Below are 26,946 nucleotides of genomic sequence, written 5' to 3'. Positions count from 1 at the left end.
GGGGAACCCCACCGATCTCTCCTCGCCCTGATGGGGGAAGCCTTGTTTGGGGGGGCTGTTTGCCATCTGCACCCCCAGTGACAGTCTGAGAATCCACATGCTCTGCACTGCCTGCCTTGCCTGTGCCCCAGGGTGTGCCCGGGCAAGCCTGCTGGCCGGGGAGGCTGGGCAGGGCGAGTAGCTGCTCCACAGAACTAACCTGCAGTCCCAGAGGGAGCCCAGCACTGCTAGAAATGGAGCAAGGGAGAGGGATGCTGCGAGTAACCCCCTGGGGCAAGCAATGGCTTGGGGAGACGGGCCACAGCTGTGTGGTAGTGGGCGGATGAAGTACTGCGTTTCTCCCTTGGATGCATGGGAGATCTGGCTCCATGGCTGCTTCTCTCCTCTTCCTTCTCCTCAGCCCACTCAGGGCAGGCCTCTCCTAATACAGATTTCTCCTCTGGATTCCAGGCCTGGATCAGGGATGTCCGAGCCGGCTCCACCATCTCCTGTGGGAACCACATCAAGTCCAGCTGCCACTTGATAGCGTTTAATGCTGACTCGGCAGGTAAGGAGCTGGGCGGGCTGGAGTGGAGCCTTCGCGGAGAAGGGTGACTCGGATCGGTGTGGAACACGGATAATGTGCCCATTAACCCTATAGTCATTGGGGCCCCATTGTGCTAGGTGCTGTGCAAACACACAGCCAGGCCCTTCCCCGAAGAGTTTACTTTCTATTTAGACAAGACGGAGAAAGGAAACATTCCCACCATTGGATAGGTGGGGAAACTGAGGCACAGAGGGGCAGTGACATGCAGGGACTAGAACCTGAGTCTCTTAACACTAGAGGCTCCAGACTAATAACAGGGTGTAGTGAGTTAGAACAACCAACAGTAGGGGGCACAATAGGTGAAAGCAGAGGCAGGGAGGCTGGATTACAACAAGACCATGTGATTACTTATCTTCCTTAAAGACAAGAATATAACGAACCTCAGTGTTCAGGGCCCCTGCCTTGTGGGGAAGATGGCTTTAGCAGCACAGCGCCCCGTATGCGCTGCGGGGCATTGGTTTGGAAGAATGTCTCCGGGAAGCATGGTGGTACCATGTCCCCCAGCTGGTACCATGGTACACGCATGGTGGTACCACGTCCCCCACGTCTGTGGTTGGCGGCTGCCCCATTCGGGTACTGGCCTGGCTTTGCTTGGTTCCTGGGATCCACTGAGGTGTCGAAGTGAACAGGGGGTGACTGTCATCTCAGTCATTACTCGCCAATAACGGACCGTAACTCGAGTGTGCTATGTGAACCCTGGTGACCGTTATCTCCCCCAATAGTGCTCTGTGCTTCAGACCAGGCCGATACGAAGCTGGCAAACTCCCTTGGTGGTGCGCTCTGCTAATGATTGGTCCAGGCACTCCCCAGCAATGGCTGGGGGAGCTCTCGCGTGCTTGCCCTCAGCCCTTGTGGTGTCATCTGTGACTATGTGATACATCGTTTGTTTCACAACCCGAGTCTCCCTGTGAACATGCTGTGGGGATGGAACCCAACACCTGCAGGAGGTGGGAGCTCCCAGCTGAGCTGGCATCAGAAGCATGTCCACTCTCCACCCCTGGCTTGCTTTTGGATGCTAGGCGTGTGTGGTATGTGGCACTCCTGGCTAGCAGGATGGTGTTCAGCAAGGGGTGGCCATGATGGACTGGTGGGCAGCTCGTGACCTATGTTGTCTTTCAGGCGTGTTGGGCATCGTGCCGCTGGAGAGCCGGGATGGAGGGAAGAGGGCTGTGTCCCAGCTGTGCTGCCATTCAGGTGAGCTCGCCAGATCAAAACATACCGAATAAGGGACCAGCGCTAGTGGGTGGGAGCCAAGCAGTCTCAAAGGCCTCTCTGACACTACCAGGAAGGGACAGGTTTGTGAGGCACTTTCCTATATGCTGAGAACAGGACCGAGAGCCACCAGATGCGTTTCACGGGTCAGCCACTGGAAGGCAAGGAGTTTCTGTGATTAATGACCCGGTGCGGATTTGAACTGGTGACCTAGCGGTGAGAGTCTCCCTTGCCTACTGCTAATCCGTTAGCCATGGGCCACCTCCCATGTCCTGCACGAGGTTCTTACAGCCAAGCAATGGCTGGATCTCTCTGTCAGTGGCCCTTTGGAAAGGAGCTGGCACTTGTCGCCCACTATCCCAATAACTGACGTGCTAGGACAGAGCGCGTGAGAGTACTTGACCGCTTAGTGGGATTGCAGGGCAGCGCCTGGGCAGCCTGCTGGCCTGTCTCAACACAGGCTGCCTGCTCCAACCAGAGGATTTTTCAGGGCATATGCAGCAGATATCAGAGGCGGAGGAGTTGTGTGTTTTTTTTTTTTTTTTTAATGCTTTATGGGCCTGTATCTCATCGTTTTGTACAAATGGAAAAGTACGCAATGACCTACTTTCTTGAGCGTGCCAGATGCAGCAGAGGGGCTGTTAATTACTGTGCCAGCCTCCCTCCCCCAGGTCCCTGCAGATGGAGTTACAAGGAGTGCCTTTCAGTGGCCTGCATGCCGAACCAGGGAATCACAAAGGGGTATTTTGTTACCAGCGGCGTCGCTTGCTGAAGCAGGGCCTCGCGCCGCAGTAGTGCATCCTGACAGAGCTGTGCATCTGCGTGCTGGCCTTGGCGCTGTCTGGGCTGGACGCTGTCTGGCTGACGTCGTGAGGCTCCTGCAGCTGTTCACACCAACTGTACCCCTTAGTTAGCAAGGCATTCCACTGCCTCTCTTGTAGGGGGCCAGCAATGGAAAATCCACTTGGGCCCGAGCCCTTTGATAGGTACAGAAGGCCTGAGTGCGGGTGTTAAAGGAGCAGGTTTGCTCCCATTACAGGGTGTACAAATCAAACCCAGAAAGCTGAGTCCCTGCTCTCCTGGGGTATGATGGGAGCTCTTCTGGCCTTCAGATGGGATGGCTGGATCTTTCACACAAAGTGCTTTCCTCCCAGCTGCTCCAGACATTTGAGTTGAGTAGCTGTCTCCCCTCCTCCTTCAGGGTTTTCAACAGTCTTCAGAGAAAACTGGAATTTCTTATATGGAACCAGTCGCCACAACCTCCCTTGTCAGGCCTTTTCAATCCGTCCCTAACAAAGCAGAAAGGGTACCGAGCCAGTTCTCCCCATCCCTTGGCAGGACACCTGGGACAGGCTTGTTAGCTCGTGGCAGCAGAAGGGAAAGGAAGGTGTCCCACAAAGGGTTAGCAAGGGCTGAAATAGAGCCACTCTGCTCTCCTGAGATGCCTAGCTCAGCAGTGGGGCTCCAATGAGCATCTGATCTTCCGGCTGCTTGTGGAAATGGAGCTGCTAAGCCAGCGGAGGTTTGTCCATTGCTGCCTGCCAGGAGCAGTGGGCTCTGGGAGAAGCATGTAGCAAGGCTGTTGTAGGGCAGAGAGCGAGTGGGCCGTGGCCGCAGCAGACATGCTGCGGCCTAGGGGCTGAGAGCCGACATGCTGTTGGAGTGAACCTCTGCTCTCCTCTCTCCCCATCAGACGTGGTGACGGACTTTGACTTTTCTCCGTTCGACGCGCTCCTGCTGGCGACAGGCTCCGCTGATGAAACCGTGAGTGTAAATCGAAACGGGGGCCAAGGGGGGTGCGTGCGGCAAACCCCCTGAGCAGGGGAGCAGGGTGGCCCCCTGGCTCTGGGGTCATCTCTGGGCTCTCCCATACAGAGAGCTGGCCCTGGTTTGTATGGCACCTTTCCTGCAGAGCTAAGGAGTGGGGCTGAGGGGCACACAGGGCCGTGAGATGGGGATGTAAAACAGAGCTGTTCAGAGGAGGGTGCTCGGCCTTCGGGCTGCAAGAAGGATGAAGACACCTTCTCAGTTGTGTGGGAAGAGGCAGCTGCCGAAAGCCCAAGGAGATCAGTCAGATGCAGGCTCAGTGCCCCCCTCAGGGTCTGGGGCAGTGACAGGCTATGGGAACTGTGCTCTGCGACAAGCCAAGGTGTTCATAGCTGCCACCTCTGGCAGGGAGGGTGGGCTCGAGGGGCAGCCGCACTTGTGAGGCAGGCGGGCTGTGTGTCTGCTCTGTCCGTGCTGGGGAAGGAAGGGGAAAGGGCTGTGATTGCCTTGGATCTATAACCCCACACGGCACCCAGGCTGCATACCCAGTTGGGTAGGATTGGGGACCCCACAGAGGCTCCAGTCACCCTGCCTGGCAGGGACAAAGCCCAGGAGATGAAAGGCCAAGCAGTTGTCGCCAGCTTTCTAGGGTAGGGGAGCCCAGTTCAAACCCCACCTCTGCACATGGGTGCTGTGACAAATGGAGCCTTCTGAGTGTGTGGCATCTTCCTGGGGGATTTGGGCATGGGGGAAGGGTCTTGCCGGGGTTCACCCTACTGTTTCGGGCTGTAGGTGAAGGTGTGGCGCCTGTCTGAGAGCGGCCAGGACCTGCCCTCCTGCCCTGGAGTGACCCTGGGGCCGGCAGGGTGCCAGGTGGAGACACTCCAGTTCCACCCGACAGCAGATGGCGTACTGGTGAGCGGAGCTGGGAGAACGGCAAAGGTCTGGGATGTGGCCCAGCAGAAACCCCTGACAGGTAGGCACGGCCGTCGCAGTCCTGCAGAGCATGTGCCTTGGCCTGGGCGCAGTCTTCTCCTGAGTGAATGCCAGAGCAAGTCTCTGCTCAGCTGTATTTACTCCGGGAACTCCTGCTACCTGCCTGGGGCTAGACCCTGGGCTGGCTCTGTGTCCCCTTTGTGGATGCGGTGTCTTTCTGAACGACCTCAGTGCTGGTGAAAGCTGCCACCTGAGCAGTGCTGCAGGGCATGGGAAGTGACTTTCCTAGACACCCATCAGCATCTTAACCTTGTCCCAAAAGGGCCACCCTACAGGGAGTTCAGGCACCGTGGCCCAGTTACTCCTTGGCCTCCCTGCTGAGACACCTGTCCAGAGCGTGTGGTGAGCAGTGGTGTGGGCACCTGCTACCCTCACTCTGGGGCCTGTGTGAGACCAGCACACTTGTCATGCTGGCCACTGAACAGCCCCCCTGTTGGGATGGCACTTGGGCACTCCTGGCCTCAGCTGGGTTTGAACCAGGGTCCTATGTGAAGGAGGCCTGTGCTACTGCCAGTCCCTCGAGTGGGCCATTTCTCCTGGTGCTGCCTGCCTCTGAATTAGATCGGGAGTTGTTGGGGCTGGAGCACGCCCCTCGTGTGAAAATGAACCCAAATTCAGTCGCCTGTTTATTTCCAGGCAAAAATCCAGCATTTGAAATGTTCGAAATGGAATTGTTGGCTGGAGAAGAGACTAATGCCTGCAGTGGTGCAAACTGCAGCCACTTTTCTAAAGTGCTGCCGTGTGCTAAGTGTCTAGCCTGTGACATGGCCTGGGATGAGACTGTATATTTGTGGGGGAGGGGTTGAATCGCCCCCCTTTTGCCCTCCCCTAGTGGTGACTGACAGCTGTGCCTGGCTGGCAGCTTGTGCCCGGCAGGGATTGACTCCAATTCTCGCTCACCTTCCCAGCACTGGAACCTCACGGTGACCTGATCCAGAGTGTGTCCTGGAAACAAGATGGCGCCCTCCTCGGCACCTCCTCTAAGGTGAGCGCAGTGGGTGCACCAGGTCGGGTGGGCTGGGAACCCCGAGTGCCATTTCCTGAGCAGATCTGGTGTGTGGCGTTCGGGGGAGGCTCTGAGGTATGATTGAGCCACCGTGTGATGGGAGCATCTGAAGATTATTCTCCTCCCTCTGCTGTGCTAGGAGTGCTGCTGCTGGAGCCTGGCCTGCTGCCTCTTCTCTCAAGCAGGCCGGGGCTGCGCCCTGCAGCACCTGTGGGCACTGCAGGCTTGTAGAACCAAGGCGTGAGCATCAAGCATCTTGTGCACTAGATGCCCAGGGCTCTCTAGCCTCCCCTGCAGCAGAACTAAGCCTGGACTAGCCTCCTGTCTGCCAGGGAGCCCGTGACACCAGTGCAGCAGGGGATGGGACTGGACAAGCTGCTGGAGGGGCTGAGCCTGGCAGAGGAGAGGGGAGCAGGAAGGGAAATGGCAAAATGCAAAGAGCTCTCGCATGTGCCGTCCTTGGTCTTGTCCCTACTGAGCTAGCAGGCGCAGGCTGGAAAGGCCTGACCTCAGCTCTCCTTTGAACTGACCCTCGCGTACTCCCTGGCCCAAACCCCTCTCACCCCATGTGCTAGGGGAAAGGAGTTCAGCTTTTACCAGAGAAAGGGGTCTGAGGGGTCTGACAGAGGTGAGTCCAGGGCCTGATGCAAGGGGAAGGGGCAAATCAGATACGTGGTGGCTGATTGACCTGGCTTGTGTGCTCCAAATGCACAGTTTGCTGCTTTCCAGTGACGACCTCCCACTCCAGTAGTAGGGAAACGGCAGAGCCTTTGTCTAGAGAGCCACTCGCTTGGAAAGGCAGCAGGGAAACCAGCAAATGCCTCTTGCCATACGTGCTCTTACCCCTGCAAAACCCCTTTCCTAGAACCACGAGGCTAGCACCATCAGTGTGTCACCTTCTGCTCCATGTGGTCCCCTCTCCTAGGTATTGCCAAGGTCTGTCATCAGATTTTCTGCTTCCCTCCTCCAGTCTCGGGTTGAAAACACTTGATATGTTATGAACAATTGTGCTGTCTCCCTGCAAAACAGCAAAAGCAGCTAACCCATCAACTTCCCCGTCCCACTGCTCTCCTCCCCTTGACAGCCTTTGCTGTTACCCTTCCTCTTAGCTCACCATGTGAAATCACTTAGCAGATTGGAGGCTGCAGTTCCCATGGTGTTCCTTGCCACAATTGGGCTGTTAATCCTGGTTCCCTGTTCAAATAGCATCACCAGTTGGGTTCTGCCTCCTTAAATTCCTCCTGCAGTTTCAACTGGGTACAATAGTCACTTTCTATCCTTAGCTGTTATGCAGTGTTGCTGTGTGCTATTCTGTTCCACCCTAGAAGCAGCTTCATTAAAAGGTTCCTGTGAGGTGGGTAAGCTCTCTGGGATCCTGCATGAACACAGGATGCTGTTTTCCTACAGTTATGTAAATCCACTAGTCATGGAGTGGGAATTCAAGAGTCTGGCCTGCACTCCAGAGACCTGCTCAGTATCTGAACACATCCGTTCCTAACGAACAATGTGACTCTTTCCTAATAAGAGTATCTGGAGGGAAGAGTTTAAGGGGGGGGGGGGGAATACCACTCTGCGGAGGCAGACCCCCAGTAAGCACCCAGAGCAACGCTTGATGTAGGGACCATCAGCTAGAGGAGTAATGGCTCTCTTTGAGTGGAACCTGCATTCTGGCTAATCTTCAGCAGAAAGCCTGCCAATGTCCCTGCAGGAGAGAGAAGAGGTTGAGTGGAGGGAGGGCATGACACGTTCTGTAGTACTATATGTTGCCAGCAATGACTAGTCAAATGTATGGGCGGGTGGCAAATGTGAGACCAGAGTGTGTCCCTGGATTTGGTGTTGCTCCCTGAGCAGCGTGTGCTGCAGAGGCGGAGTACTCTATGCAATGTTCTAAGGCTATGTAACAGCTGGCTTGCTTGCATGGGTACCAATATAACCTTCAGGCAGCAGGTCTATGCATAAGAACTGCAATCATAGAGATTAAATCCAGAAACAAGCTTTCCTGGGGATATGCTCAGCATGTATAGAGAACTGCACCAGAGTGCACAGTAAGCATTTCTCCAAGTTTCTTTCAAGACTATGGTAATAGTAAACTTGATTCTTCCTTCTGTAAAATAGGAATGTAATATTAATGGAGTCACTAGATGGTGCTATTGCAGATTGTAGTTCTCTTCATCTGGCTGAATAAGAGTTAAATATTTTGTTTACTAGATACAGTAGTTTCAAGACACTGCCACTTAACATCAGACTTAATCAGTTATTAATGTCATCATAACCAGTAGTCATAAGGCCCTACTTAACTTGCGGTATTGTGGAAATTGTGGATTCTGCAATATTAGGCTTCCATCACAATTTTGACAGTGGGAGCCCTGCCGTGCCCTCCCGGGCAGCTGACAGCAGAAAATCGTGGGAAAGTAATAATGTACTTTAATAATGGATCTTATTGTTTGTGGTAATACTTTTCTGCAATTTCCATGGCTTGTCCACAACTCAGCTGCAATTTTTTGACAATCATTCTGCAATCAAGTAGAGCCTTAGTCATAAGTAGTCTGTCAGGCAGTGCTACAGAATGGCCAGCAGGGGTCACCCAGGATTTTCCATGATTCTTGATTTGCCTGGCTTCCAGCAGCAGAATTCATGCAATGTTCTGTCTAATTTTTTACATCCATGTGCGGAAATAATTGTATTATGTGCACCAATATGGAGGTGATGTGTGGTGGGGGTGGGACCGAGGGGTTTGGCATGTGGGAGGGGGCTCAGGGCTGGGGCAGAGGGTGGCGGGGGGGGGGGGGGGGGGGGGGGGGGGGGGGGGGGGGGGGGGGGGGGGGGGGGGGGGGGGGGGGTGAGGGCTCTAGCTGGGGATGTGGGCTTCTGGGATTGGGTTGGGGATGAGGGGTTCAGGGTGCAGGAGGGGGCTTGGGGTGGGGCAGAGGGTTAGGGTGCAGAGGGTGAGGGCTCTGGGGTGGGGCTGGGGATGAGGGGCTGGGTGGGAATCAGGGCTGTGGCAGAGGGTTGGAGTGCAGGGAGTGAGGCTAGGGATGAGGGGTTTGGGGTGCGGGGGGATCAGGGCTGGGACAGAGGCTCTGGGTGAGGGGGGTGCCGGCTCTGGGTGTGGGGCTAGGGATGAGGGGTTCAGGGTGCTGGGGGGGGTTCAGGGCTGCGGCAGAGGGTTAGGGTGCAGGGGGTGGGGGCTCTGGGGTGGGGCTGGGGATGAGGGGTGCCGGGGAGGATCAGGGCTGGGGCAGAGGGTTGGAGGTGTAGGGGGGTGAGTGGCTCCGGCTGGGGATGTGGGCTTCTGGGATTGGGCTGGGGATGAGGGGTTCAGGGTGCAGGAGGGGGCTCAGGGTGGGGCAGAGGTTTAGGGTGCAGAGGGTGAGGGCTCTGGGGTGAGGCTGGGGATGAGGGGTTTGGGGTGCAGGGGGATCAGGGCTGGGGCAGAGGCTCTGGGTGTGGGGCTAGGGATGAGGGGTTCAGGGTGCTGGGAGGGGGCGGGGGGGGGGGGGGGGGGGTTGGGGGGGGGGGGCTGGGGATGACTGGTTTGGGGTACAGGCTGCCCCAGGGCTGTGGTGAGGAGAGAGGACTCCCCTCAGCCCTCTCTTGCCATAGCAGCCCGAGGCCGGGGGAGAGGCTCCTCTCCCCGCCTGCACAGCCCTTGATATCTGTGTGGCCACACAGCTTAGAGGGAACTTAGTTACTAGGTGTGTACAAAAGTGTTTGAGATCCTGATGAACAAAACTCTCGTGGTCTACAAGTAGAACTTCTTGATCCATAATCAGAACCAACTGGATTCAAAGTAAATTCCTGCAACTTGTCCCTCTCTCTGATAGTCCAATCATTCCTGCAGTTTCTGTACCCCATGATTTCTGAGGGTATGCACGATCCTTGGCATGGCCGGTGCTGGCTCTCCCTGGCTACCTGGACTCTGCAGGCATACTGCATTTTGTGCCTCTAGAAGAGGAAATGAGGCAGTAATATTCCTGTTGATGCTGGCAAATCTGTCTGCAGCTGGGCTAATGACTTCTAGCTCTATTTGCTGACTGGGGAAGGCAAAATTAGACATCCGTGACAGCTCGCTGATATCAGCCCAGGTAATCACATGCCATCGATTGGCTGTTCCCAGGGCTGTCTCTTCCCTGTGTGGCTGCACTGGCGGGTGTCTCGTTCTTTTTCCCATCCCTTCTGTTTGCCCACGGGATTGCAGACAGCGTGGCTGAAGTGCATGTGAAGGCAATCCAGTGATTTTCAAGCTGCTGGCGTTCTCGTGACTCATACTGGTCGCTGCAGGCGTCTGACTGCCTTTGAGCCCTCTGAGCGCAGGGCTTCCATTGGCCAGGCTGGAAGGGCTGATGCCACCTCTTGCCGTGGCAGAGATGACATGGCTTGGGGGATTATGGGCTCCTTGCCTTAGCAGGTGATGCTGGAGGAAAATAGGACACTTCAGCAGCAAGGGGAAATCCTGGCCCGCTGCTGTCAAGGGGAGTTCTGCCATTAGCTTCAACGGGCCAGGATTTCACCCTAGATCTCAGGCCCTGTGCGCCTTTAATCCCACGGGTCCCTGAAGATTGAGCTTTGTCACTACCAATGCATGTGACTGGAACCATCAGACTCCTCCAAAGCTGTTGGGTCATTGCTGACCTCTGTCATGGGTGGCAAGCGCACGCTTTTCCTGGCCAAGCTGTGGGGGAGATTCCAGCAATGTGTGTCACTCAGAACCTCTCTCTTCGCATCCCACTCTGTCTGGCTCCTCCAAACAGTCCTGCCCCGCCAGAATGCTCCTGCTTTCTGGGGTAGATCCTTAGCCGTATTCCAGCAGTTCCCAGGCACCTTGGCCAGGCTTGAGGCCCCATTGCGCTAGGCGCTGTGCAAACACAGTGAGAGGCAATCCCTGCCCTGATGACTCTGCCGTTGAAATGACCAGACCAATGGTGTCTGGGCGGAAGGAGGCTGTAAGAACAAACCCTGGCATGCTCAGCTCACGATACGGCAGTGCCACCAGCCTGAGCTGGGTTTTGCTGGGAGGTGATTAGCTAACCGGCTGGAGGATGGGAAAAGCGGGGGGGAGTGCACAGGGCAGGTGGGGAGATGAGGGAGGACGTTGGCACCCCCAGCAGAGGGCAGAGAATGCCCAGTCAAAGCATCGGACATGGTGATGGCGGCCAAAGGTTCCTGCTGTGGCTGATCCTGCCCACTCCTGTGCTTGTGAGTGGCTCCTCCCAGCCTGTTCTCTTCCCCAGGGGGTTGTGGCGAGAGGTGGGGTCACTGGTGCTTGGTGCCCCATGAGGACAGTGTGGGAGAGGTAACTGGGCTGGTCTCCCCCCATAGGATGGCTGGCCCTGCCAGGCTGTTTCCACATTGGATTTCAGCAGGGGCAGCACAATTACCCCTGGCGCCTCTGCTGCTCATTGGAAGATAAAGGGGAGGATGGGCTAGGCTCCCGGTGGGTTCCACTGTTCCGGGTCTTCTTGCATTGTGTGGGAGTGAGGGACAGGCCTGCTCTGCCGTGCTGCGAGGTGCCTGTGCAGTGGGCTGATGCACTGCTCTGGTCAGTCAGCTGTGCGGAAGGGAACGGGCAATATTCAGCCGGTCTGGGGTGGGCTTGAGTGGTGGAGACAGCTCCGGCTCTGAGCCACCGGGCCCCATGCTGGTGAGAACTTGTTTCAAGGCTGTCGCTGTGATGCTTTTTGCCCTTTGTACCTGCTCATCTTACCAGCGAAGGTGTTGAGGGAGGGAGCCCTAGCTCTGTAAGGGCCCTGGGTGTCCTTGTGGATGCTTCCCATTCTTGCCAGCGTTAAAGGACCTGTTTTTGTCCCCCTGACACCTGGGCAGGCCTCTGCCTTCAGGAGGGGCAGACATCCGTTGAGAATTTAGTGGATGCCTGTGAAGAAATATGCTGCAGCTGCCCTTCCCCACTACCCGGGCTAGGCTGTCTTTGTCCCTACCAGCCCTACAGACACCAGCTTCCTCCCCCAGAGCTGGGCGGGCTCTGCAGGGCCCACAGGAGTGAGCGTGCCACAAACACACCTGCAGCAGAGCTGGAGCATGGGAAGGACTCCCAGCCTGCAATTTCCTCTTCATAGCGGACCCCAGCATGAGACGGCTGATCTGAGCAATGCTATGGAGAGCTGTGCCAGTGGGCATGAAGCAAAGAGTGATCGAGAGGAAATGGGTGACGGGGATAGATCACTGGGTGATTACCTGTTCTGTTCATTCCATCTGGGGCAACTGGCACTGGCCACTGTCGGAAGACAGGATGCTGGGCTAGATGGACCTTCTGTGTGACAGTATGGCCACTCTTATGAGAGAGAGGGCAGAGTAACACATTGCCCATCTGTAGCATCTTCCCCCAAGGATCTCTAGCAGCACACGCACTAGGCACATACTTAATCCCAGCGTACTGCTCTGGGTGGGGGCCCAGAGGTAGAGCCAGTAACAAAGCTGTGACCAGAACCTAGCAATCCTGCATTCCGGGCAGCACCTCTCTCGAATATACAGCACCTAGCACAATGGGCCTCCGTTCACTAGCATAATAACAAGAGTCCATGACCGCCAGCCCAGCTCAGTTCACCCGAGAGATGGAGACTTCCCTCCTAAAGAAACCTGCTGCTTACTCCTGGCCATTGGTCCTAGGGACAGCAGAAGCAAACTTCTTCCCTGCTGAGGCAGGGATCTGTGTTATGGTTGCCAACTTTCTAATCACACAAAACCAAACACCCCTGCCCCTTCTCTGAGACCCCGTCCCTTCTCGCTCTATCCCCCCTCCCTCTGTCACTCAGTCTTCCCCACCCTCACTCACTTTCATTGGGCTGAGACAGGGGATTGGGGTGGGGGAGGAGGGAGGACTCTGGGGTGGGCCAGGGAGAAGGGGGCTCTGGGCTGGGGCAGGGGGGTGAGGGCTCTGGGGTGGGGCAGGAGATGAGGGGTTTAGAATGCGGGAGGGGACTCTGGGCTGGGGCAGGGGGTTGGGGGGCAGGAGGGGGTGAGGGCTCTGGTTGGGGGTGTGGGCTCTGGGGTGGGGCAGGGGATGAGGGGTTTAGGATGTGGGAGGGGACTCGGGGCAGGGGGTTGGGGGGCCAAGCCCTCTGAGGAAGCAGCTGCCAGGTCCCTGAAGCCTCTAGGCACATGGGCAGCCAGGCAGCTTTGCGTGGTGCACGCTGCCATCGTGCCCACTGGTGCTGCCCCCCGCAGCTCCCGTTGGTCGTGGTTCCCAGCCAATGGGAGCTGCGGAACTGGTGCTGGGCAGGCCTAGGGGCCGCAGGGACCTGGCGGCCACTTCCGGGGGCAGCGTGGAGCCAGGGCAAGTAGGGAGCCTGCCTTAGTCCTGGGCCCCCGCTGAGTTGCTGACCAGACTTTTAATGGCCCAGTCAGTGGTGCTGACCGGAGCCACCAGGGTCCCTTTTTGGCTGGGTGTTCTGGTCAAAAACCGGATGCCTGGCAACCCTAGCTGTGTTGGAAAGTCACCAGGCACATTCTGGGCACTGTAGAAATGATGAATCGGGGGCAGGGCGTCTCAGAGCTGGCTGGGTTTGTGTTCTAGGTGGGGCATCGCAGTGCACGGTTGGGAGAGGGAGAAGGTGGTGGTGTGGGACTGGCGAGCGAGCACTAGATGGTGCTTGTGACACATGTACTGCTCTGGAAGGGCCAGCTGTGTGGCACTTTCCCTGCCTGCCTCGAGCACCCAGCTTAGGGCAGGTCTCTGGATTCTGCCAGGGCAGGCCTCCAACCTTCAGGGCACCCCAGCCTTGTCTGTACTCAACTGTCCAGCAGGGCTGGGGTGGGTGGGCTGGCGCTGCTAGGGTCCTGGCACTGTACCTCTTGCTCAGAGCCAGTCTGGGGGGCATGGTGTTAACGCAGCCCTATCCCTTCTAATGTCCCACTATTGTTGGGGCTCCCCATCACTAGAGCTCCCTGAGGAGTCTCTCCAGACCAGTTCTCTGGAGCTCTGTCCTTGCACTCCCATCCTCCCATGCCCTTGTGGGAAGGCTGGAGCTGGGAGAAAGGCTCTGAGCATTTGAACAGCTTGAATCGTAATCATTTCTCTCCACTGCAGGCTGCTTCCTTGTAGGGTCACAACCGTGCTATTTCTCTGCTTCGTCAGCCCTTGGCTGCCTGGGGGCTCTGCTTGATGGAGGTGAGGGGAAGATGCCTTTCAGGCAGACATGCCAAACCCATGAAAAACCACAGAAATTGGGCCTGTTTTTGGCTTAATTGGCTTGTGAGTTGCTTGTTGGCTAGTTTTTGGCTTGTTGCTTGTTGCTTTTTTTTTTAATCAGCTACCGGCAAGCAGGGGCAAGGGGGGGAGAGTCAGGGGTGCACAGCAGGCCCACCACAGTCCCAGACTGCACACTGGGGGGATCTAGTCACCTAGAGTGTTGGGGTTGGCTTGTTTTGGCCTTGTTTTGAGATGGGATTAGCTTGATTTCTGGCTCATTGTGAAAGTCTGGGTGCTTATTTACCGCGTGAAAGTTGGCAACTGTGCTTTCAGGCCCCCTTTATAAAGCATGCCTTAAAAGTTCCCACTCCTCAGAGCTGAGCGGGGGCAGCCTTGCTGCCAGTTCAGCAGAGGTCCCGTGGCATTGGCACTAGCAAAAGAAGCATAGACTTGTCCTGGGTTTGTACAGCACCTAGCGCCACAGAGTTCTGCAGTGTCCTGGGACTGCTAGGGTGATGCGCATAATCAATAAGCCAGTGGAGAGCAGTCAGTCCTGGCCCCCGGCAGGGAGATGAGCTGAGTAGCAGGGCTCCCCTCCCCATCTCAAAGTGATTTAGGAATGTGGATCATCTGCAAGGTGCCATGCCAGCGGGATGCCTGAGAGGCAGGGGAAGTGTGGTGACGGAGGAAGTGACTGCAATGAGGTCAGCTCTCAGTCCCGCCGCCTTAGAATCAGGCCCTGCTGCAGTTTCCCTTGGTCCAGGCATTTCTAGTCGCACCTCCTCTGGGAGCCTCTGCCAGGAGAAGTGAGCCCACTAGCCAGGCCAGTCGGCACCTCTAACGCCCTTGTGGTGTGCTCGGAACTGTTATTGATTCCACTGAGGGCTCCCCCCACCCATTGGCCTTCACCACGGCTGCCTTCCTCGACTCATGTTCCCCTGGACACAGGCCAGGGCACATGGGCAGACAAAACAGACCCCTGGACTCTCCCGGAGCAAGATAAGAGACGGCCCCAAGAGCATGAGAGAAGAGGAAGCAGCCCAGGAAGCAACGCAGGGTTTCTAGGGTGGAGATGGAGCAGGAATCACTGCCACTGTCCTTGTCTGCACCAGTGTCCTTGATCATCCTGGACTGTTGTCAGTGCAATGTTGATAAGGGGCTTGATCCCTGGGGCCCTGGCCTGCAAGAGGAGTTTGCAGGGCAGTCAGTGCCTGGGGGTGTTACTGGGGTGGTGAAGCCAACTGGGGCCGGTGTGACTGGATCCCATGGATTGTGCGACCCATGGGAATGCTCCCTAACACACACAGCCCAGAGCTCTAGGGGCATGTGGGGTGTCAGGCCGAGTCTGCCGATTGCTGTCACCACACTCCCCATGCGTATGGCAGGGCTCTCCAGGGTAACGCTCAGACCAAGGGCTTGGTCATTGTACTAACAGCTAGGCCAAAGGCGCATCTTTCCTCTGCAGAGGCTGCAGCCCCCTCTGTCCTCCTTCCGGCCCTCTGAGCTGCTGCCACAGGGAGCTCCCCAGCCAGGCTCTCAAGAGCTGGAGGCGAGGGAGCCTGCAATTCCTTCCTTAGCATCTTTGGGGGCAGGTGTGGCTTCCCCCTTGTTCAGCTCTCCTCCCCCCCACCCTGACCTGTGGGCTCCTGATGGCTCGAGTGCTGGCCTCGACCCTGTGAGTGAGGGGATGGGTTTCCATCTGGTGGGGGAGGAGGGAATAGGTAGGCCCCAAACTGGTCAAAGCCCCAAGCCTGCCTGCCCGTGAAGGGGGATCAGATTGGGGTGAGCACCATGCTGGCTCCATGGGAGAGCCGGTCACTCTGGCGTGGGGGGAACTCTGTCCCGCCAGAGCCAGCGTGCTCGGGGGTGAGCACAGACAGCGGCTTTCCAAGCACCAGCCCTGTCAGTGCCCCTGGGGTCTGCACACCCTGCTGGGAGCTCTGCTGCCAGCGCAGACTCTGCTCACACGCCAGCCAGATAAATTCAGCTCCCTCTCCCCTAACCGGAGCTGCAGGGCTTGCCGCATGTGGCAGAGCAGAGGAGTGGCATACAAAGGGTTGTTTCTCAGTCACTTTATTTCACCTGTAAGTGCACTTTGATCTCTGCCCATCCCAGTCCCCGACAGCATTTCCTAGGCCGATGGGGTTCCCTTTCCTTCCCCCATGGACAGTGAAGTGGCTTTTTTAACAAGGCAGATATATAGACCTCAGGGACTCGGAGCCCATCTGCACTGCAGTCCTGGGGCACGATCGCAGCTCGGGTCGACGTCCCCAAGCTAGCTTTAACCCAGCCAGCTCAGGTACCGAAGCAGGGAAGCTGCAGCAGCTTAGCCTAGCCCCGTGAGCGAATCCCCAGGGGTGTGCGGACCACGCGCTGCAGGTGGCTTTGTGGCTCTGGTAGCTGGCCTGGCTAGATGACAGCTAGCTCCGGTGTGTCTATGAGCTGCAGTGACACCTCGGAGACTCCCTTAGCGGGGCTGATTGGGTGGCAGCGGGATGCATGAGAATAATTAATCGAGCTGCCTCTTAGTGTGACATGGTTCCTCCACTTTCCAAGCAAGGTGCGTGGGACAGTCACTGGGCTGGGGGTGTGCCCCTGGCCTTCACCTCCACCTTGGGCCCAACGACCAGGCATTTGTGGGTCTCTAAGTGACCCTTGTTTTAGAGTCCCCTCCTCCTCCAGGTGTGAGTGGTCCCTAGGTGCCCCAGGGCAGCAGTGCTGGCTGGTCCCCCGGGTACCAGGTCCTGCACTCTCTGCTTGCTCTGGCAGACCCCCCACCCCCAAGCAGGCAGGACTTGCCAGCTATTACTCAATGGAGAAGCATCCCTGCTAGAGTCCAGGGGGAGCCCCTTGGCTGGAACAATGCCAGCTCTGACTGGCAGGGGGAGAGGAGTCAGTAAAGAAACAGGCTGGGGGACCCTTGGGGAGTCGCAGGGACCCATCTCCACCCCTGCCAGGAGAAAGCAGCTTGAATGAGGGCAAGTGTGGCTATGGAGCTGGGCGTTGACTCAGGTCTCTCCTGGAGCAGGTTCTCTCTGCTGCAGCTGCTGGGGACTGGAAGCTCTGGCCATTGTCCCGCTCCAACAAATTGCAGAGCAGGCCCCGCTGAGACTGGCTCCTTGGGCAAAGTCTGGCTCCCCACGTGCCCCCCTTCCCCACACACACACTGTTCACTTAAAGCAGACTGCATTGGGGTTCCCCTCTAGGGGGCTTTTTGGGAAGGGATGGGGCGAGCCATAGGGGAACAGGAGCCAGCAGCCCCAAGGAGGGTGGAGGTCATGGGCTAGTGCTGTTCTGTGGCTTGTGGTCCCTCATGCATTCAGCCCAATGTGCGTTAACTGTCCTGCATTCTCCATGGCGCTCACCTCCGACTGTTCTTGTATCTCCACAGGATAAGAAGCTGCGGATCTTTGACCCAAGGACCAAGCCAGCTGCAGCCCAGGTACTTCCTCCTTTCCTTGGTCTGCCAGCAGGGTGGGGGAGAACGAACGGACAACCTGAGTGGAGCAAAGTGAATTAGAGATCGGTGGTCAGATACCACGGTGATGGGCCCAGTAGAAGGAGCTGAATCGACCTGAGTGCTACAAGCGCAGATAGTCCAGAGCCTGTCTGTACGGGATCTTTGCTGCAGGGGTCTGATATTTGGGAGAGGTACCAGGGTTTGGAAGGATATCGTTACAGACTGAGCTCCTTGCGGTGGGGTGTGCTACGGGCAGCTCCACTGAGACTGTTCAGCATGGGATGAAGAACTGTACCAACCTCTGGGTGTTCATACACCCAAACCACTGAATCTTGGATGCCCGGAATGGCTGCTGGCTGCCGCGGGCTCTGGCTGTCTTTTGCCTGGTGAAGTTCTGCCTGTTGCCGCCTCGTCCTCTGGCATAGGGTCCTTTCTTGGCATCCCTGAGGCTCTCTGCACAGAGCATGGGGAAGCTTTTAGGCCATGAAGACTTCAGTCCGGGACACCTGCTTCCAATCTGCAGTCCCCTTTCATCCTGATCCTGGTATTCTGTGAATTCAAAGCGACAGGTCGGGGCCCGTCAGCAGTCCCAGCTCCAGCGGGGAGGGAGATGGCTCCCACATGGGTTGTTTGCCTCCAGGTTTTTCCAGCAGCTGAACGAAATAGCTTCAGCGCCATTGAGTTCTGACTGACCAGCTCAGACCGACTCAGCAAACGCAGTGATTAGAAAATAAATAGTGGGATCGGAGCTGCATTCAGCATGGAGATTAAACACCCCCCCATTAAAGGTTTCCTGTGGCTTCTGGGAAGCTGAGGTCCTTCTCCCCTCTGGGATGGCTTGAGTTATAGGAAGCATTGAGGAGGGGAAAGAAGTAGTGGCTTGCCCTGTGTGCCCAGCCTCTGTTTCCTTCCAGGACTTCCAGCGTCCACACCCTCCAACTGCTCATGCTACAGCTCTACCATTGTATGTTAGGCCTCGCTTTTTGTTGTGTGTGTAAGACACCGGCTGGTGTGGTCTCCCTAGTCGCGCATGGCGTCAGACGGACGGTGGATTGTGCCAGTTAGGTCCTTCCGCCAGCCTCATAGCTGTGGCCTGTCGAGAACTCGCTGCACTAATACCGCTCGTAGCCAGTGGATAGTCCTCTTCAGCACCAGCACTAGAGGCCTGTGTGCCAGGAGCTGACAGTCTGCTCTGCTGGGTGTCTGTCCGTCTGTCTAGGTGCTGGCAGTGGGCAGAACTCCCTCTCCCATACCCCCCCCCCCCCCAGTGTGGGAATGGGGATTAACGATGAATTATTGGCCAGAGTGCAGCGAAATGCAGCCTCTCACTGCAGAGTCAGAGAGCCATGCCACCTGGCCTTTGTGGTTAAAGGGCCACTGGCTATTCCAAGTGCTTGCCAGTAGCCCACGCACAAGGGCCTGAGTAGAGGTGAGCCTGGGGCGCCCGGGTGTCAGCTAGCTGGGACAAGGCAGCATGGGCTGGCCTGCATCTCAGTGCTGCACCGGTAGCCGGTCGCCCTTGCCCCATCCTTCGGCCTGTCTCAACAAATTGCTCTAGCTGCTCAGACCCTTCCGTGGGACGCCGTGGAGATGCTGCTCACGCACAAGCCTGCAGTCTTCTCCCTGGAACTAGCCAGAAGGCTGGCTGTTGGGGGGTGCGGGACCTCCCTCCCTTTGGGGCTGAGTGATCAGTTTCCGCCAGGTTCCTAGCCCTCCTGGCTGGGGCATCCCACAAGGCGGCCCCTAGCGCTGTCTGAACCAGCTGGTTCATACAGCCATGCCCCCCTTGGGCTGTTCTCATCAGGCGGCATAGGCTAAGCACGGTCAGGGCTGATCAGAATTTGGATGGGTGACACTGACAGAAAACCCAGGCTGCTGCAGGAAATGGTGTCTCTGATTCAGGAGGTGGTGCTATTCCATCTTGGCTATTGAACCGGTGCACCAGCATGGTGCTAGGGGATTCCCCGCTGCTGGAAGAGCCTTAACTCTGACCATCCGGGGCTATCATCCCTCCCACAGCATCCTTTCTGCACATCGGAGGTGTTAGCTCCGGGGTCCTGGCCTGACTTCTCTTTCCATAGCCGTGCTATGTTCCAACACTGAGGTGGCTATGCTCAGCAGTGAGGGAGGTGGGGGTCTCCCAGGATGAAGGGCACACAGGGAATAAGATTTTCAGCGACACTCCGAATTTACATCACTATAGCTACGTCTCTGGGGGGTGGGAAAGATCCACCCCCCTGAGGGACGATGCTATACCGACCTGACCCTTGATGTAGACACCTCTTGGGGAGGTGGATTAACCTACGCCGACGGCAGAATGCATCCTGTCGCCGTGTCTACGCTGCACTACAGCTGCGCCGCTGTTGCGTTTTAAGCCCTGACTGCCTCTTACCACACATTGCTTGGGTGCCAATCAAAGCACCTTGCATACGCCTGGCTTGTACACAGCCCCTCTCTCCCCTGGGGTGGCTATATGCACAGCGCCTGTCTTGGGAAAGTGGAGCAGCTAATACAAGCTGGAATGGCAAATGTTCACCTTTTGAACTGCATCTTTGCCTCCCACTGCTCCAGGTGTACGTCCAACACTGCTGCAAAGCACCGAATCTCTCCCTGCTGGCGTGCAACCCCGTGCTACTCCAGAGTGCCCCCTATTTATTCTCTGCGAGCTCCTGTCTGGTTGTATAATGGCACGTTAGCAAAGGGTGAGCTCGGCGGGTTCCAGCCGAGTCTCCCAGAAAGGGTGGACCCCGTCTAGCTGAGCTATTAAAAATATTGTGTGAATGATGGTGGCTGTTGAAATTAGGCAGTTTGCCTCCTCTGCCGTCTGATCCATCGATGTTTGTGTCCAGTGCAAGCCCCGCATCTGTGTCCAGGGTTGCCAAGAGAAACATGCACCTTCTTGGCAGTTACCAAGAAATGCTGAGTTGCAGCCATAATCCAGTCTCACCCATAATTAATGAAGATGTTTAGTCTTCTAGAAATGCCACATATTATATTGTGCTGAAGGGAAAACCTTTAAAATACCATAAATCCTGAGAGTTTGCACAGGATTTAGTTAGCCAAGAGGAATAAAATCTGATTTTCCTGTTGCTGGAACAGCTGGGTTACTTGGAAGGGCTTCTTCTCCTGTGGCCCAAAGCTGCTATGAAATGGTGTCATCTCAGGGCCGCCGTGGAAAGCAGTGGGTTGCTGCGCTCTGTCCTTTGACGTGACCCAGTTTGCATGGCAGCTACCGAGGCACCAGTACAATGAGTTTTCCAGGTCAGCTGGAACAACTGATGTGACAGAAATAGGGGCAGGATGTAACTTAAAATCTGATGCAAAACTTGTGATGCTGATATCCGGAGGCTCCAGACCTCTGACGCCATAGGCATGTTCTGATCCTTCATGGCATAGAATGGTCACAGCCTTTCCTCTTAGAGCCTGGGTACTGCAGTTACTCAGGACTGTCTCGCTAAACTGACTGCTCCTTCTTTAATTTAAAAACAATCTGACCAATGCAAACAAGAAGCCGGGGATTGGGGCTGTGACCGCATGGAATGTTGGTGCCTGACTGGCAGCCCTGCGGCCGGGGGTCCTCTGTCTTTCCCTAGGACAGGGATAGTACGGGCTAGGGCCATGTGAACTTCCCTCAATAAGGTGCCTCTCCGTTGACCTTCAGGTCCGCTCCTGGGGTGGGGTAGGAGTTCCGTCTCTGAGCCATTCAAGCCTTGATTGTTCTGCTGAGGCTGCCAACGCCCTGGTGCCAGCTGTGGTGGTGGATTTCTGCTATGCGTGTCTGTCACCTCAGCACTAGAGGGCAGGGGAAGGGAAACTATAGTCGTCTCTTTTCTAAGCTGAACAGTCCTGATCTTTTTAATCTCCTATGGGAGCCTTGATCATCTTTCTTGCCCTTCTCTGAACCTTTTCCAGTTCTACTATATCCTTTGAGATGGAACAAATAGAACTGGACACAGTATTCAAGGTGTGAGTGCATCAGGGGTTTATATAATGGCATCATGATATTTTCTGTCTTATTATCAATCCCTTTCCTAATAGTTCCTAATATACGGTTAGTCTTTTTAACCGCTGCTGTACACTATGTGGAAGTTTTCAGAGAACTATCCACGGTGTCTCCTAGATCTTTCTTGAGGGGTAACCGCTAATTTAGACCCCATCATTTTATATGCATAGTTGAGATTATTTTTTTCAATGTGCATCATCTACATTGAATTTCATCTGCCATTTTGTTGCCCAGTTGTGTAAGATTCTCTCTGTAACTCCTCGCAGTCTGCTTGGGACTTAACTATCTTGAATAATTTTGTATTGTCTGCCAACTTCGCTGCTTCATTGTTAACCTCCTTTTTCAGATCATTAATGAATACATTGAACAGCACCAGTGCCAGTACAGATTCCTGGGAGACCTCGCTGTTCACCTCTCTCCATTGTGAAAACTGATCATTTATTCCAAGCCTTTGTTTCCTGTCTTTCTGACCCACGAGAGGACCTTCCCTCTTATCCCATGGCTTCTTAGTTTCCTTCAGAGCCTTTGGTGAAGGACCTCCTCAAAGGCTTTCTCGAAATCCAAGTACACAATAAATTGACTGGATCACCCTTATCCACATGTTTTTGATCCCCTCAGAGAATTCTAATAGATTGGTGTGGCATGATTTCCCTTTACAAAAGACTCTTTCCCAACAAATCAGGTTTATCTGTATCTGATAATTCTGTTCTTTACTATAGTTTCTATAAATTTTCCCTGTTCTGAAGTTAGGCTTACCAGCCTGTAATTGCCAGGATCGCCTCTGAAGCCCTTTTTAAAAATCGGCATCACATTAGTTACCTTCCAGTCACCTGGTACAGAGGCTGATTTCATGGTTATGGTAATTTCCATAACACAGTTAGTAGTTCTGCATTTTCATATTTGAGTTCCTTCAGAACTCTTGGGTGATACCATCTGGTCCTGGTGACTTTTTACTGTTAATCAATTTGTTCTAAAACCTCTTCTATTGACACATCAATTTTGGACAGTACTTCAGATTTGTCGCCCAAAAAGAGTGGATCTGATGTTGGTATCTCCCTCACCTTCTCTGCAATGAAGACGGATGGAAAGAATTGGTTCAACTTCTCTGCAATAGCCTTGTCTTCCTTGAGTGCTCCTTTAATTCCTGTGTCATCTAGTGGCCTACCTGCCCATTTGGCAAACTGCTTCTGATGAACTTTAAAAAAAAAAAAAAAAAAATTACTGTTGGTTTGTGCATCGTTAGCAAGTTGCTTCTCAAATTCCTACTTATACTTTTACATTTTACTTGCCAGAGTTTGTGTCTCTTCCTATTTTCCTCAGTAGGATTTGACTTCCAAATTTTAAAGGAAGCCTCTTTGCCTCTAATGGTCTCCATTACTCTGCTCTTCAGCCATGGTGGCCCTCTTTTGGTCCTCCTGGCGTTTTTGATTTGGGATATATGTTTAGTCTGAGCTTCACTTATGGTGTGTTTAAGTAGTTTCCAGTCACTGTACCCTTGTGACTGCGCTTTTTAATTTCCATCTAACTATCATTCTCATTCTTGTGTAATACCCCTTTTTAAAGTTAAATGCAACGGTGGTAGCTTTTTTTGGTATTCCCCCCCCTACAAGCATGTTACATTTAATTACATTAAGGTCACTATTACCGAGCGGTTCAGCTACAGTTACTTCTTGGACCAGATCCTGTGCGCCACTTAGCACTAAATCCAGAATGGCCTCTCCCCTTGTGGGTTCCAGGACTAGCTGCTCCAAGAAGCAGCCATTAATGGTGTCTAGAAACTTTGTCTCTGCATCCTATCTTGAGGTGACATGTTCCCAGTAAATATGGTGTGATAGACCCAGGCCAGTTGGGTACAGCAGAATAGCAGAAGGCAGATATACTGGCCACTGGATTAACAGTTTTCTGTTCCCTGACTGACCAGAGCAGGGGCTGCTCCAGGCTAATGAGAACACCTGACTCAAATTAACCTGCAAAGAGTCAGGTGAGGCCATTAAGCTAATATGACCACCTGACTCTAAGGCCCCACTGATACTATAAAAAGGGCTCACTCCAGTCAGGCAGGGGAGAGCCAGGGAGCCCGAGGAGAGGAAGTGCGGCTGAAGGGCTGGTTAATGAAGACACCCTCAAGTTATTGATAAGGGAGCCCTAAGGTAAGGGTGAAGAAGGGAGAAGCAGGAGAGCTGTGGGGAAGTGGCCCAGGGAAATGTAGCAACTCTGGCAGTGAAAGGTTGGCTGCCAACAGCTGTTACCATTAGGGTCCCTGGGCCGGAACCCAGAGTAGAGGGCGGGCCCGGGTTCCCCCCAACCCACCACTACAGGAACACCTCCTGGGAGGGGAAGTCAGGCCCTGTCAGGACAGGAGGCTAAACTGTTCTAAAACAAGCCCTAGGAACAACAGAGACTGTGGGAGTTCTCTCACCAACCTCCTTGCTGGCTTATGATGAAAAGGGCTCAGTAGACTGTAACCCTGGCCCTAGAGAGAGAATGGCTACGTGGAGGGTCATAGTGAGCCACTGAGGCTAGCATATACCACCTAGAAGCGCAGGACCCACGGGGGCAAGGTCAGAGCTCTGCCACAATGGGGATATCTGAAATCCCCCTTATTAAGGATAAGATTATGTCATAGAGGTCATGGATTCTGTGACTTTCAGCGACCTCCATGACATTTTCTCCCGGAGTGGGAGGCCGGAGCTGTCAGCCAGCAGGGGCCCTGGAGCTCTGAGCCACCACGGGCTTTGGGGTCCCTGGCGCGATCAGCCCTGGAGCCCCCTTGGGCAGCAGGGGTGGGGACCTGGCACGCTGAGCCACCAGTCCCAGAACCCCCAGGCACCATGGAGCTGTCAGCCGCTGTGGTGCTGGTGATGGACTGCCGCGCGCTCCCCCTCCCCCCACCGGCCCGGCCTGGCAGAGCTATCCACAGAGATTCTATGGGACTGTCCGATTCATTTAAGATTTTCTCCTTATTTGACTGTGCTTTTTCTAAACCCTTAGTGCCACTCCCCCATTAGCATGACCTACTCTGTTGTTCCTGGGTATTTGGTACCTTTGTATTACTGTATCCCACTGATTATCCTCATTCCACCAAATGCCAGCCTTCCCCCAGCAAGCTTCCAGAGCAGCCACGTCTTACCAGCTCAATTTCAAATGCAGGAAGACCAGATGTGAGCATCCTAGGTCTCGGGATTCCAAGCTTAGAGTTTGGTTTGGATTTGCCGATCTTCCCACTGGGGGTGTAGGTGGGAACAGTCAGTCAAGGGAAGGAGCCAGTGCATCTAACTAGAGAGGGGCTTGGTTTACCATTCGAGGCCATGGCTGTGAGTCTGCCCCGGGCCCTGGTGTTCGAAGGATGAGTCCTTGCACACTCTAATGGACTCTAGGGCTACGTTATGATCCCTAAGCATAGCTACATCTACAAATAAGAAATGATTCAGTAGGTCACAGACTGCCCAGTGATCACATCCTGCTCATCTTTCTGGGTTCCATAGATCCACTGATTTCTTTTTTCACCATCCCACCGTCCCCTCGCACCCCCCCCCTCCCCCGACAAGACATTGAGTTCAGGGAAAGAGGGTCACCCAAATGCTCTCCAGAACCACCCAGCCATCTTCGAAGGAGTAGTTTTGATGGGTTGGTTGAGGATTCAAATCCCCTCGCACCTCTGGATTTACAGCTGTGCCCATTAGCGCATCTCCCCCCCTTTTGGAGACCACCTTGCCTCTTTCCAACACTATAGGCCAGGATCATTTCCAATGCCAAGTGCTTCCCTTCGGTCTTTCCTCGGCCCCAAGGGTGTTCTTAAAGGTCCTGGTGGTAGTGGTGGCTTCCCTCTGACAAGAAGCAATCCTAGTCTTCCCGTACCTCGATGACTTGCTAATCAAGGGCTCACAGGCGCCGACTTTTCAAGGTGCCGGGGGGTGCTCGATCCCCAGCTCCGCCCCAGGCCCTTCCCCACTCCACCCACGGGATCCTTGATCTCTGCTCTGAGACTATAGAGGTGGATATCTGGGAGTATTATCACGTGTTATGAGCTGCAGGGATTCACCCCACCCCTGCAAAGGGTGGTAGCACATTCATCCTGCTCACTGGCAACACCTACAGTATCGCTGAACAATGCATCAGTATCTGAGATCTGTGGGGCTGCTCCATGGGCTTCAAAACCTTACTCTCTGATCCATGCTGTCAGGTCCAATGTGGCACTTGGTTCTGCAGCACAGTCTTCAGTTATGGACTCTGTTCTGAAGCACCCTCCTCCATCTGGGGTACTGCTCAGGAGGTCGCTGCAGGGGAGCACCCACAGGGACACTGCTCGAAGGGTTACTTGCTCTGTGCCATAACTGTGGTTCCTCGAGATGTCTCCCTATGGGTGCTCCATGACCCAACCTCCTTCCCCTCTGCTTTTGGACAACGTTTGGATGAAGAAGGAACTGAGGGTTCACCCACACACCCCGATGTAGTCTCGGTGTCCAGCATGGGGAGGCACAGGCCGCATGTGCGGGTCGAACGGATGCTGAAAATCAGGGCTTGAGAGGCGCACGTGCCCCTGAAGTAGAGTGCCCAGAGGGACATCTCTCAAAGAACCACAGTCCCTGCACCCCTTCTTCCCTGTTTGGGGGGATCCACCCAGAATGCTGCTCACCAATTCTTGAGCTAATCAACAGAGGGGTGAGAACAGGAACTGTTACAGCCCTGCTGGGCCAGCGGTGCGCTGGGGAAATACCAAGCTGAGCTCACTGGCGAGGCATCGGCGAGATGGCCACTGCATGGGGATGGACGTCCCACCCCCCAGATCGCTGGTTGAGAATCCCTAGCACACTAGCTGTCAGTGTCTGCTGAGTCGGCAGCAGGGAAGAGCTACCCCTACAATGTTTAGGTTCTGACTCCAGAACCTGCTTGGATGGAGAGAGCCAAGCAGCGAGAGGCTGATAACAGGACGGTGAAGCACCAAGTCCCCTGTGTCCAGTGTCTGCTCTGCCGTGGTCCTCGGGACAGCGCCCCTCCCCCACGCTCTCCTCTGTACTGCCTAGCTGTTGCCAGAGGTTGGGTGGGGTTGTTGGTAGTGTGATGGTCTGGAAATCAAGTTAGAAATAGAAGAGTGCAGGCTGCCATGGTAACCAGGGGCCATGGGTTGGGACTGCATCTGCTCCTGCCAGCTGTGCTCCCTGCAGGCTCTGGCCAGGTTAAGGTGGCTGGGCTGGGAAATTGCTGGCCAATAAAGAGCCATTAATTAATGCCTTAAACCTGCATCCTCATTCAGTGTTTCTCTCTGGGCTTTCTCCTTGCTAATCTGAGCCAGCCCCTCCATGTTGATGACACCTGCCTGTACCAGTCCCTGCAGCCCCACTGTCTCCCTGGCCTGACTTGATCAGCTCCTGCTCCCGCCCCAGCTTCCATCCCTGGAGTGCTCCAAGGACCCAAATCTACATACGGGGGAAGGTCTCGTGTCCCGCACTCTGCTTCAGCCCCTCACCTTCCCTGCCTCCCTCGCGTACCTGGGTCACAAAGTGCCTGTTGCTGTCTTGGGGCGCTGCTCTCCTTTCTCTGACCCTGCTGCGGCTGGCTCTCAGGCTTGTGCCTCCATTGCTCGGATCTCTGCTCTAGTGGCACCTCTGACTCCTGTGCTAGCCTGTTCTGTGCTCTCCTTCAATACCGCCCAGTTACCTGTCCCCTCTCTAGGGTCCAGTCCTCATCAACCATGATGCCATGACTGCTTGGCTGTCAGCACTTGCTGTGGACCCCCAGCCTTGCTCTGCTCCTCTCATTCCCCTGCCCA

General features: G+C 55.2%; 1 protein-coding gene across 1 annotated transcript in view; it reads left to right on the top strand.

Moving 5' to 3' along the window:
- LOC112117196 (mitochondrial import inner membrane translocase subunit TIM16) overlaps positions 1–26,946 on the top strand; it is a 176,483-nt gene that overhangs the window by 16,490 nt on the left and 133,047 nt on the right. Inside the window, exons 2-7 of the mRNA XM_029913503.1 lie at positions 451–547; positions 1,706–1,780; positions 3,492–3,562; positions 4,358–4,541; positions 5,470–5,546; positions 17,105–17,155. Of these exons, the coding sequence (XP_029769363.1) occupies positions 451–547; positions 1,706–1,780; positions 3,492–3,562; positions 4,358–4,541; positions 5,470–5,546; positions 17,105–17,155 (555 nt within the window). The remainder of the gene's footprint in view (positions 1–450; positions 548–1,705; positions 1,781–3,491; positions 3,563–4,357; positions 4,542–5,469; positions 5,547–17,104; positions 17,156–26,946) is intronic.

The sequence above is a fragment of the Terrapene carolina genome, unplaced genomic scaffold, assembly GCF_002925995.2.
Source record: "Terrapene carolina triunguis isolate 2854851 unplaced genomic scaffold, T_m_triunguis-2.0 Scaffold695, whole genome shotgun sequence".
Classification (NCBI taxonomy): domain Eukaryota; kingdom Metazoa; phylum Chordata; order Testudines; family Emydidae; genus Terrapene; species Terrapene triunguis.
This window is presented reverse-complemented; position numbering and strand designations above follow the sequence as displayed.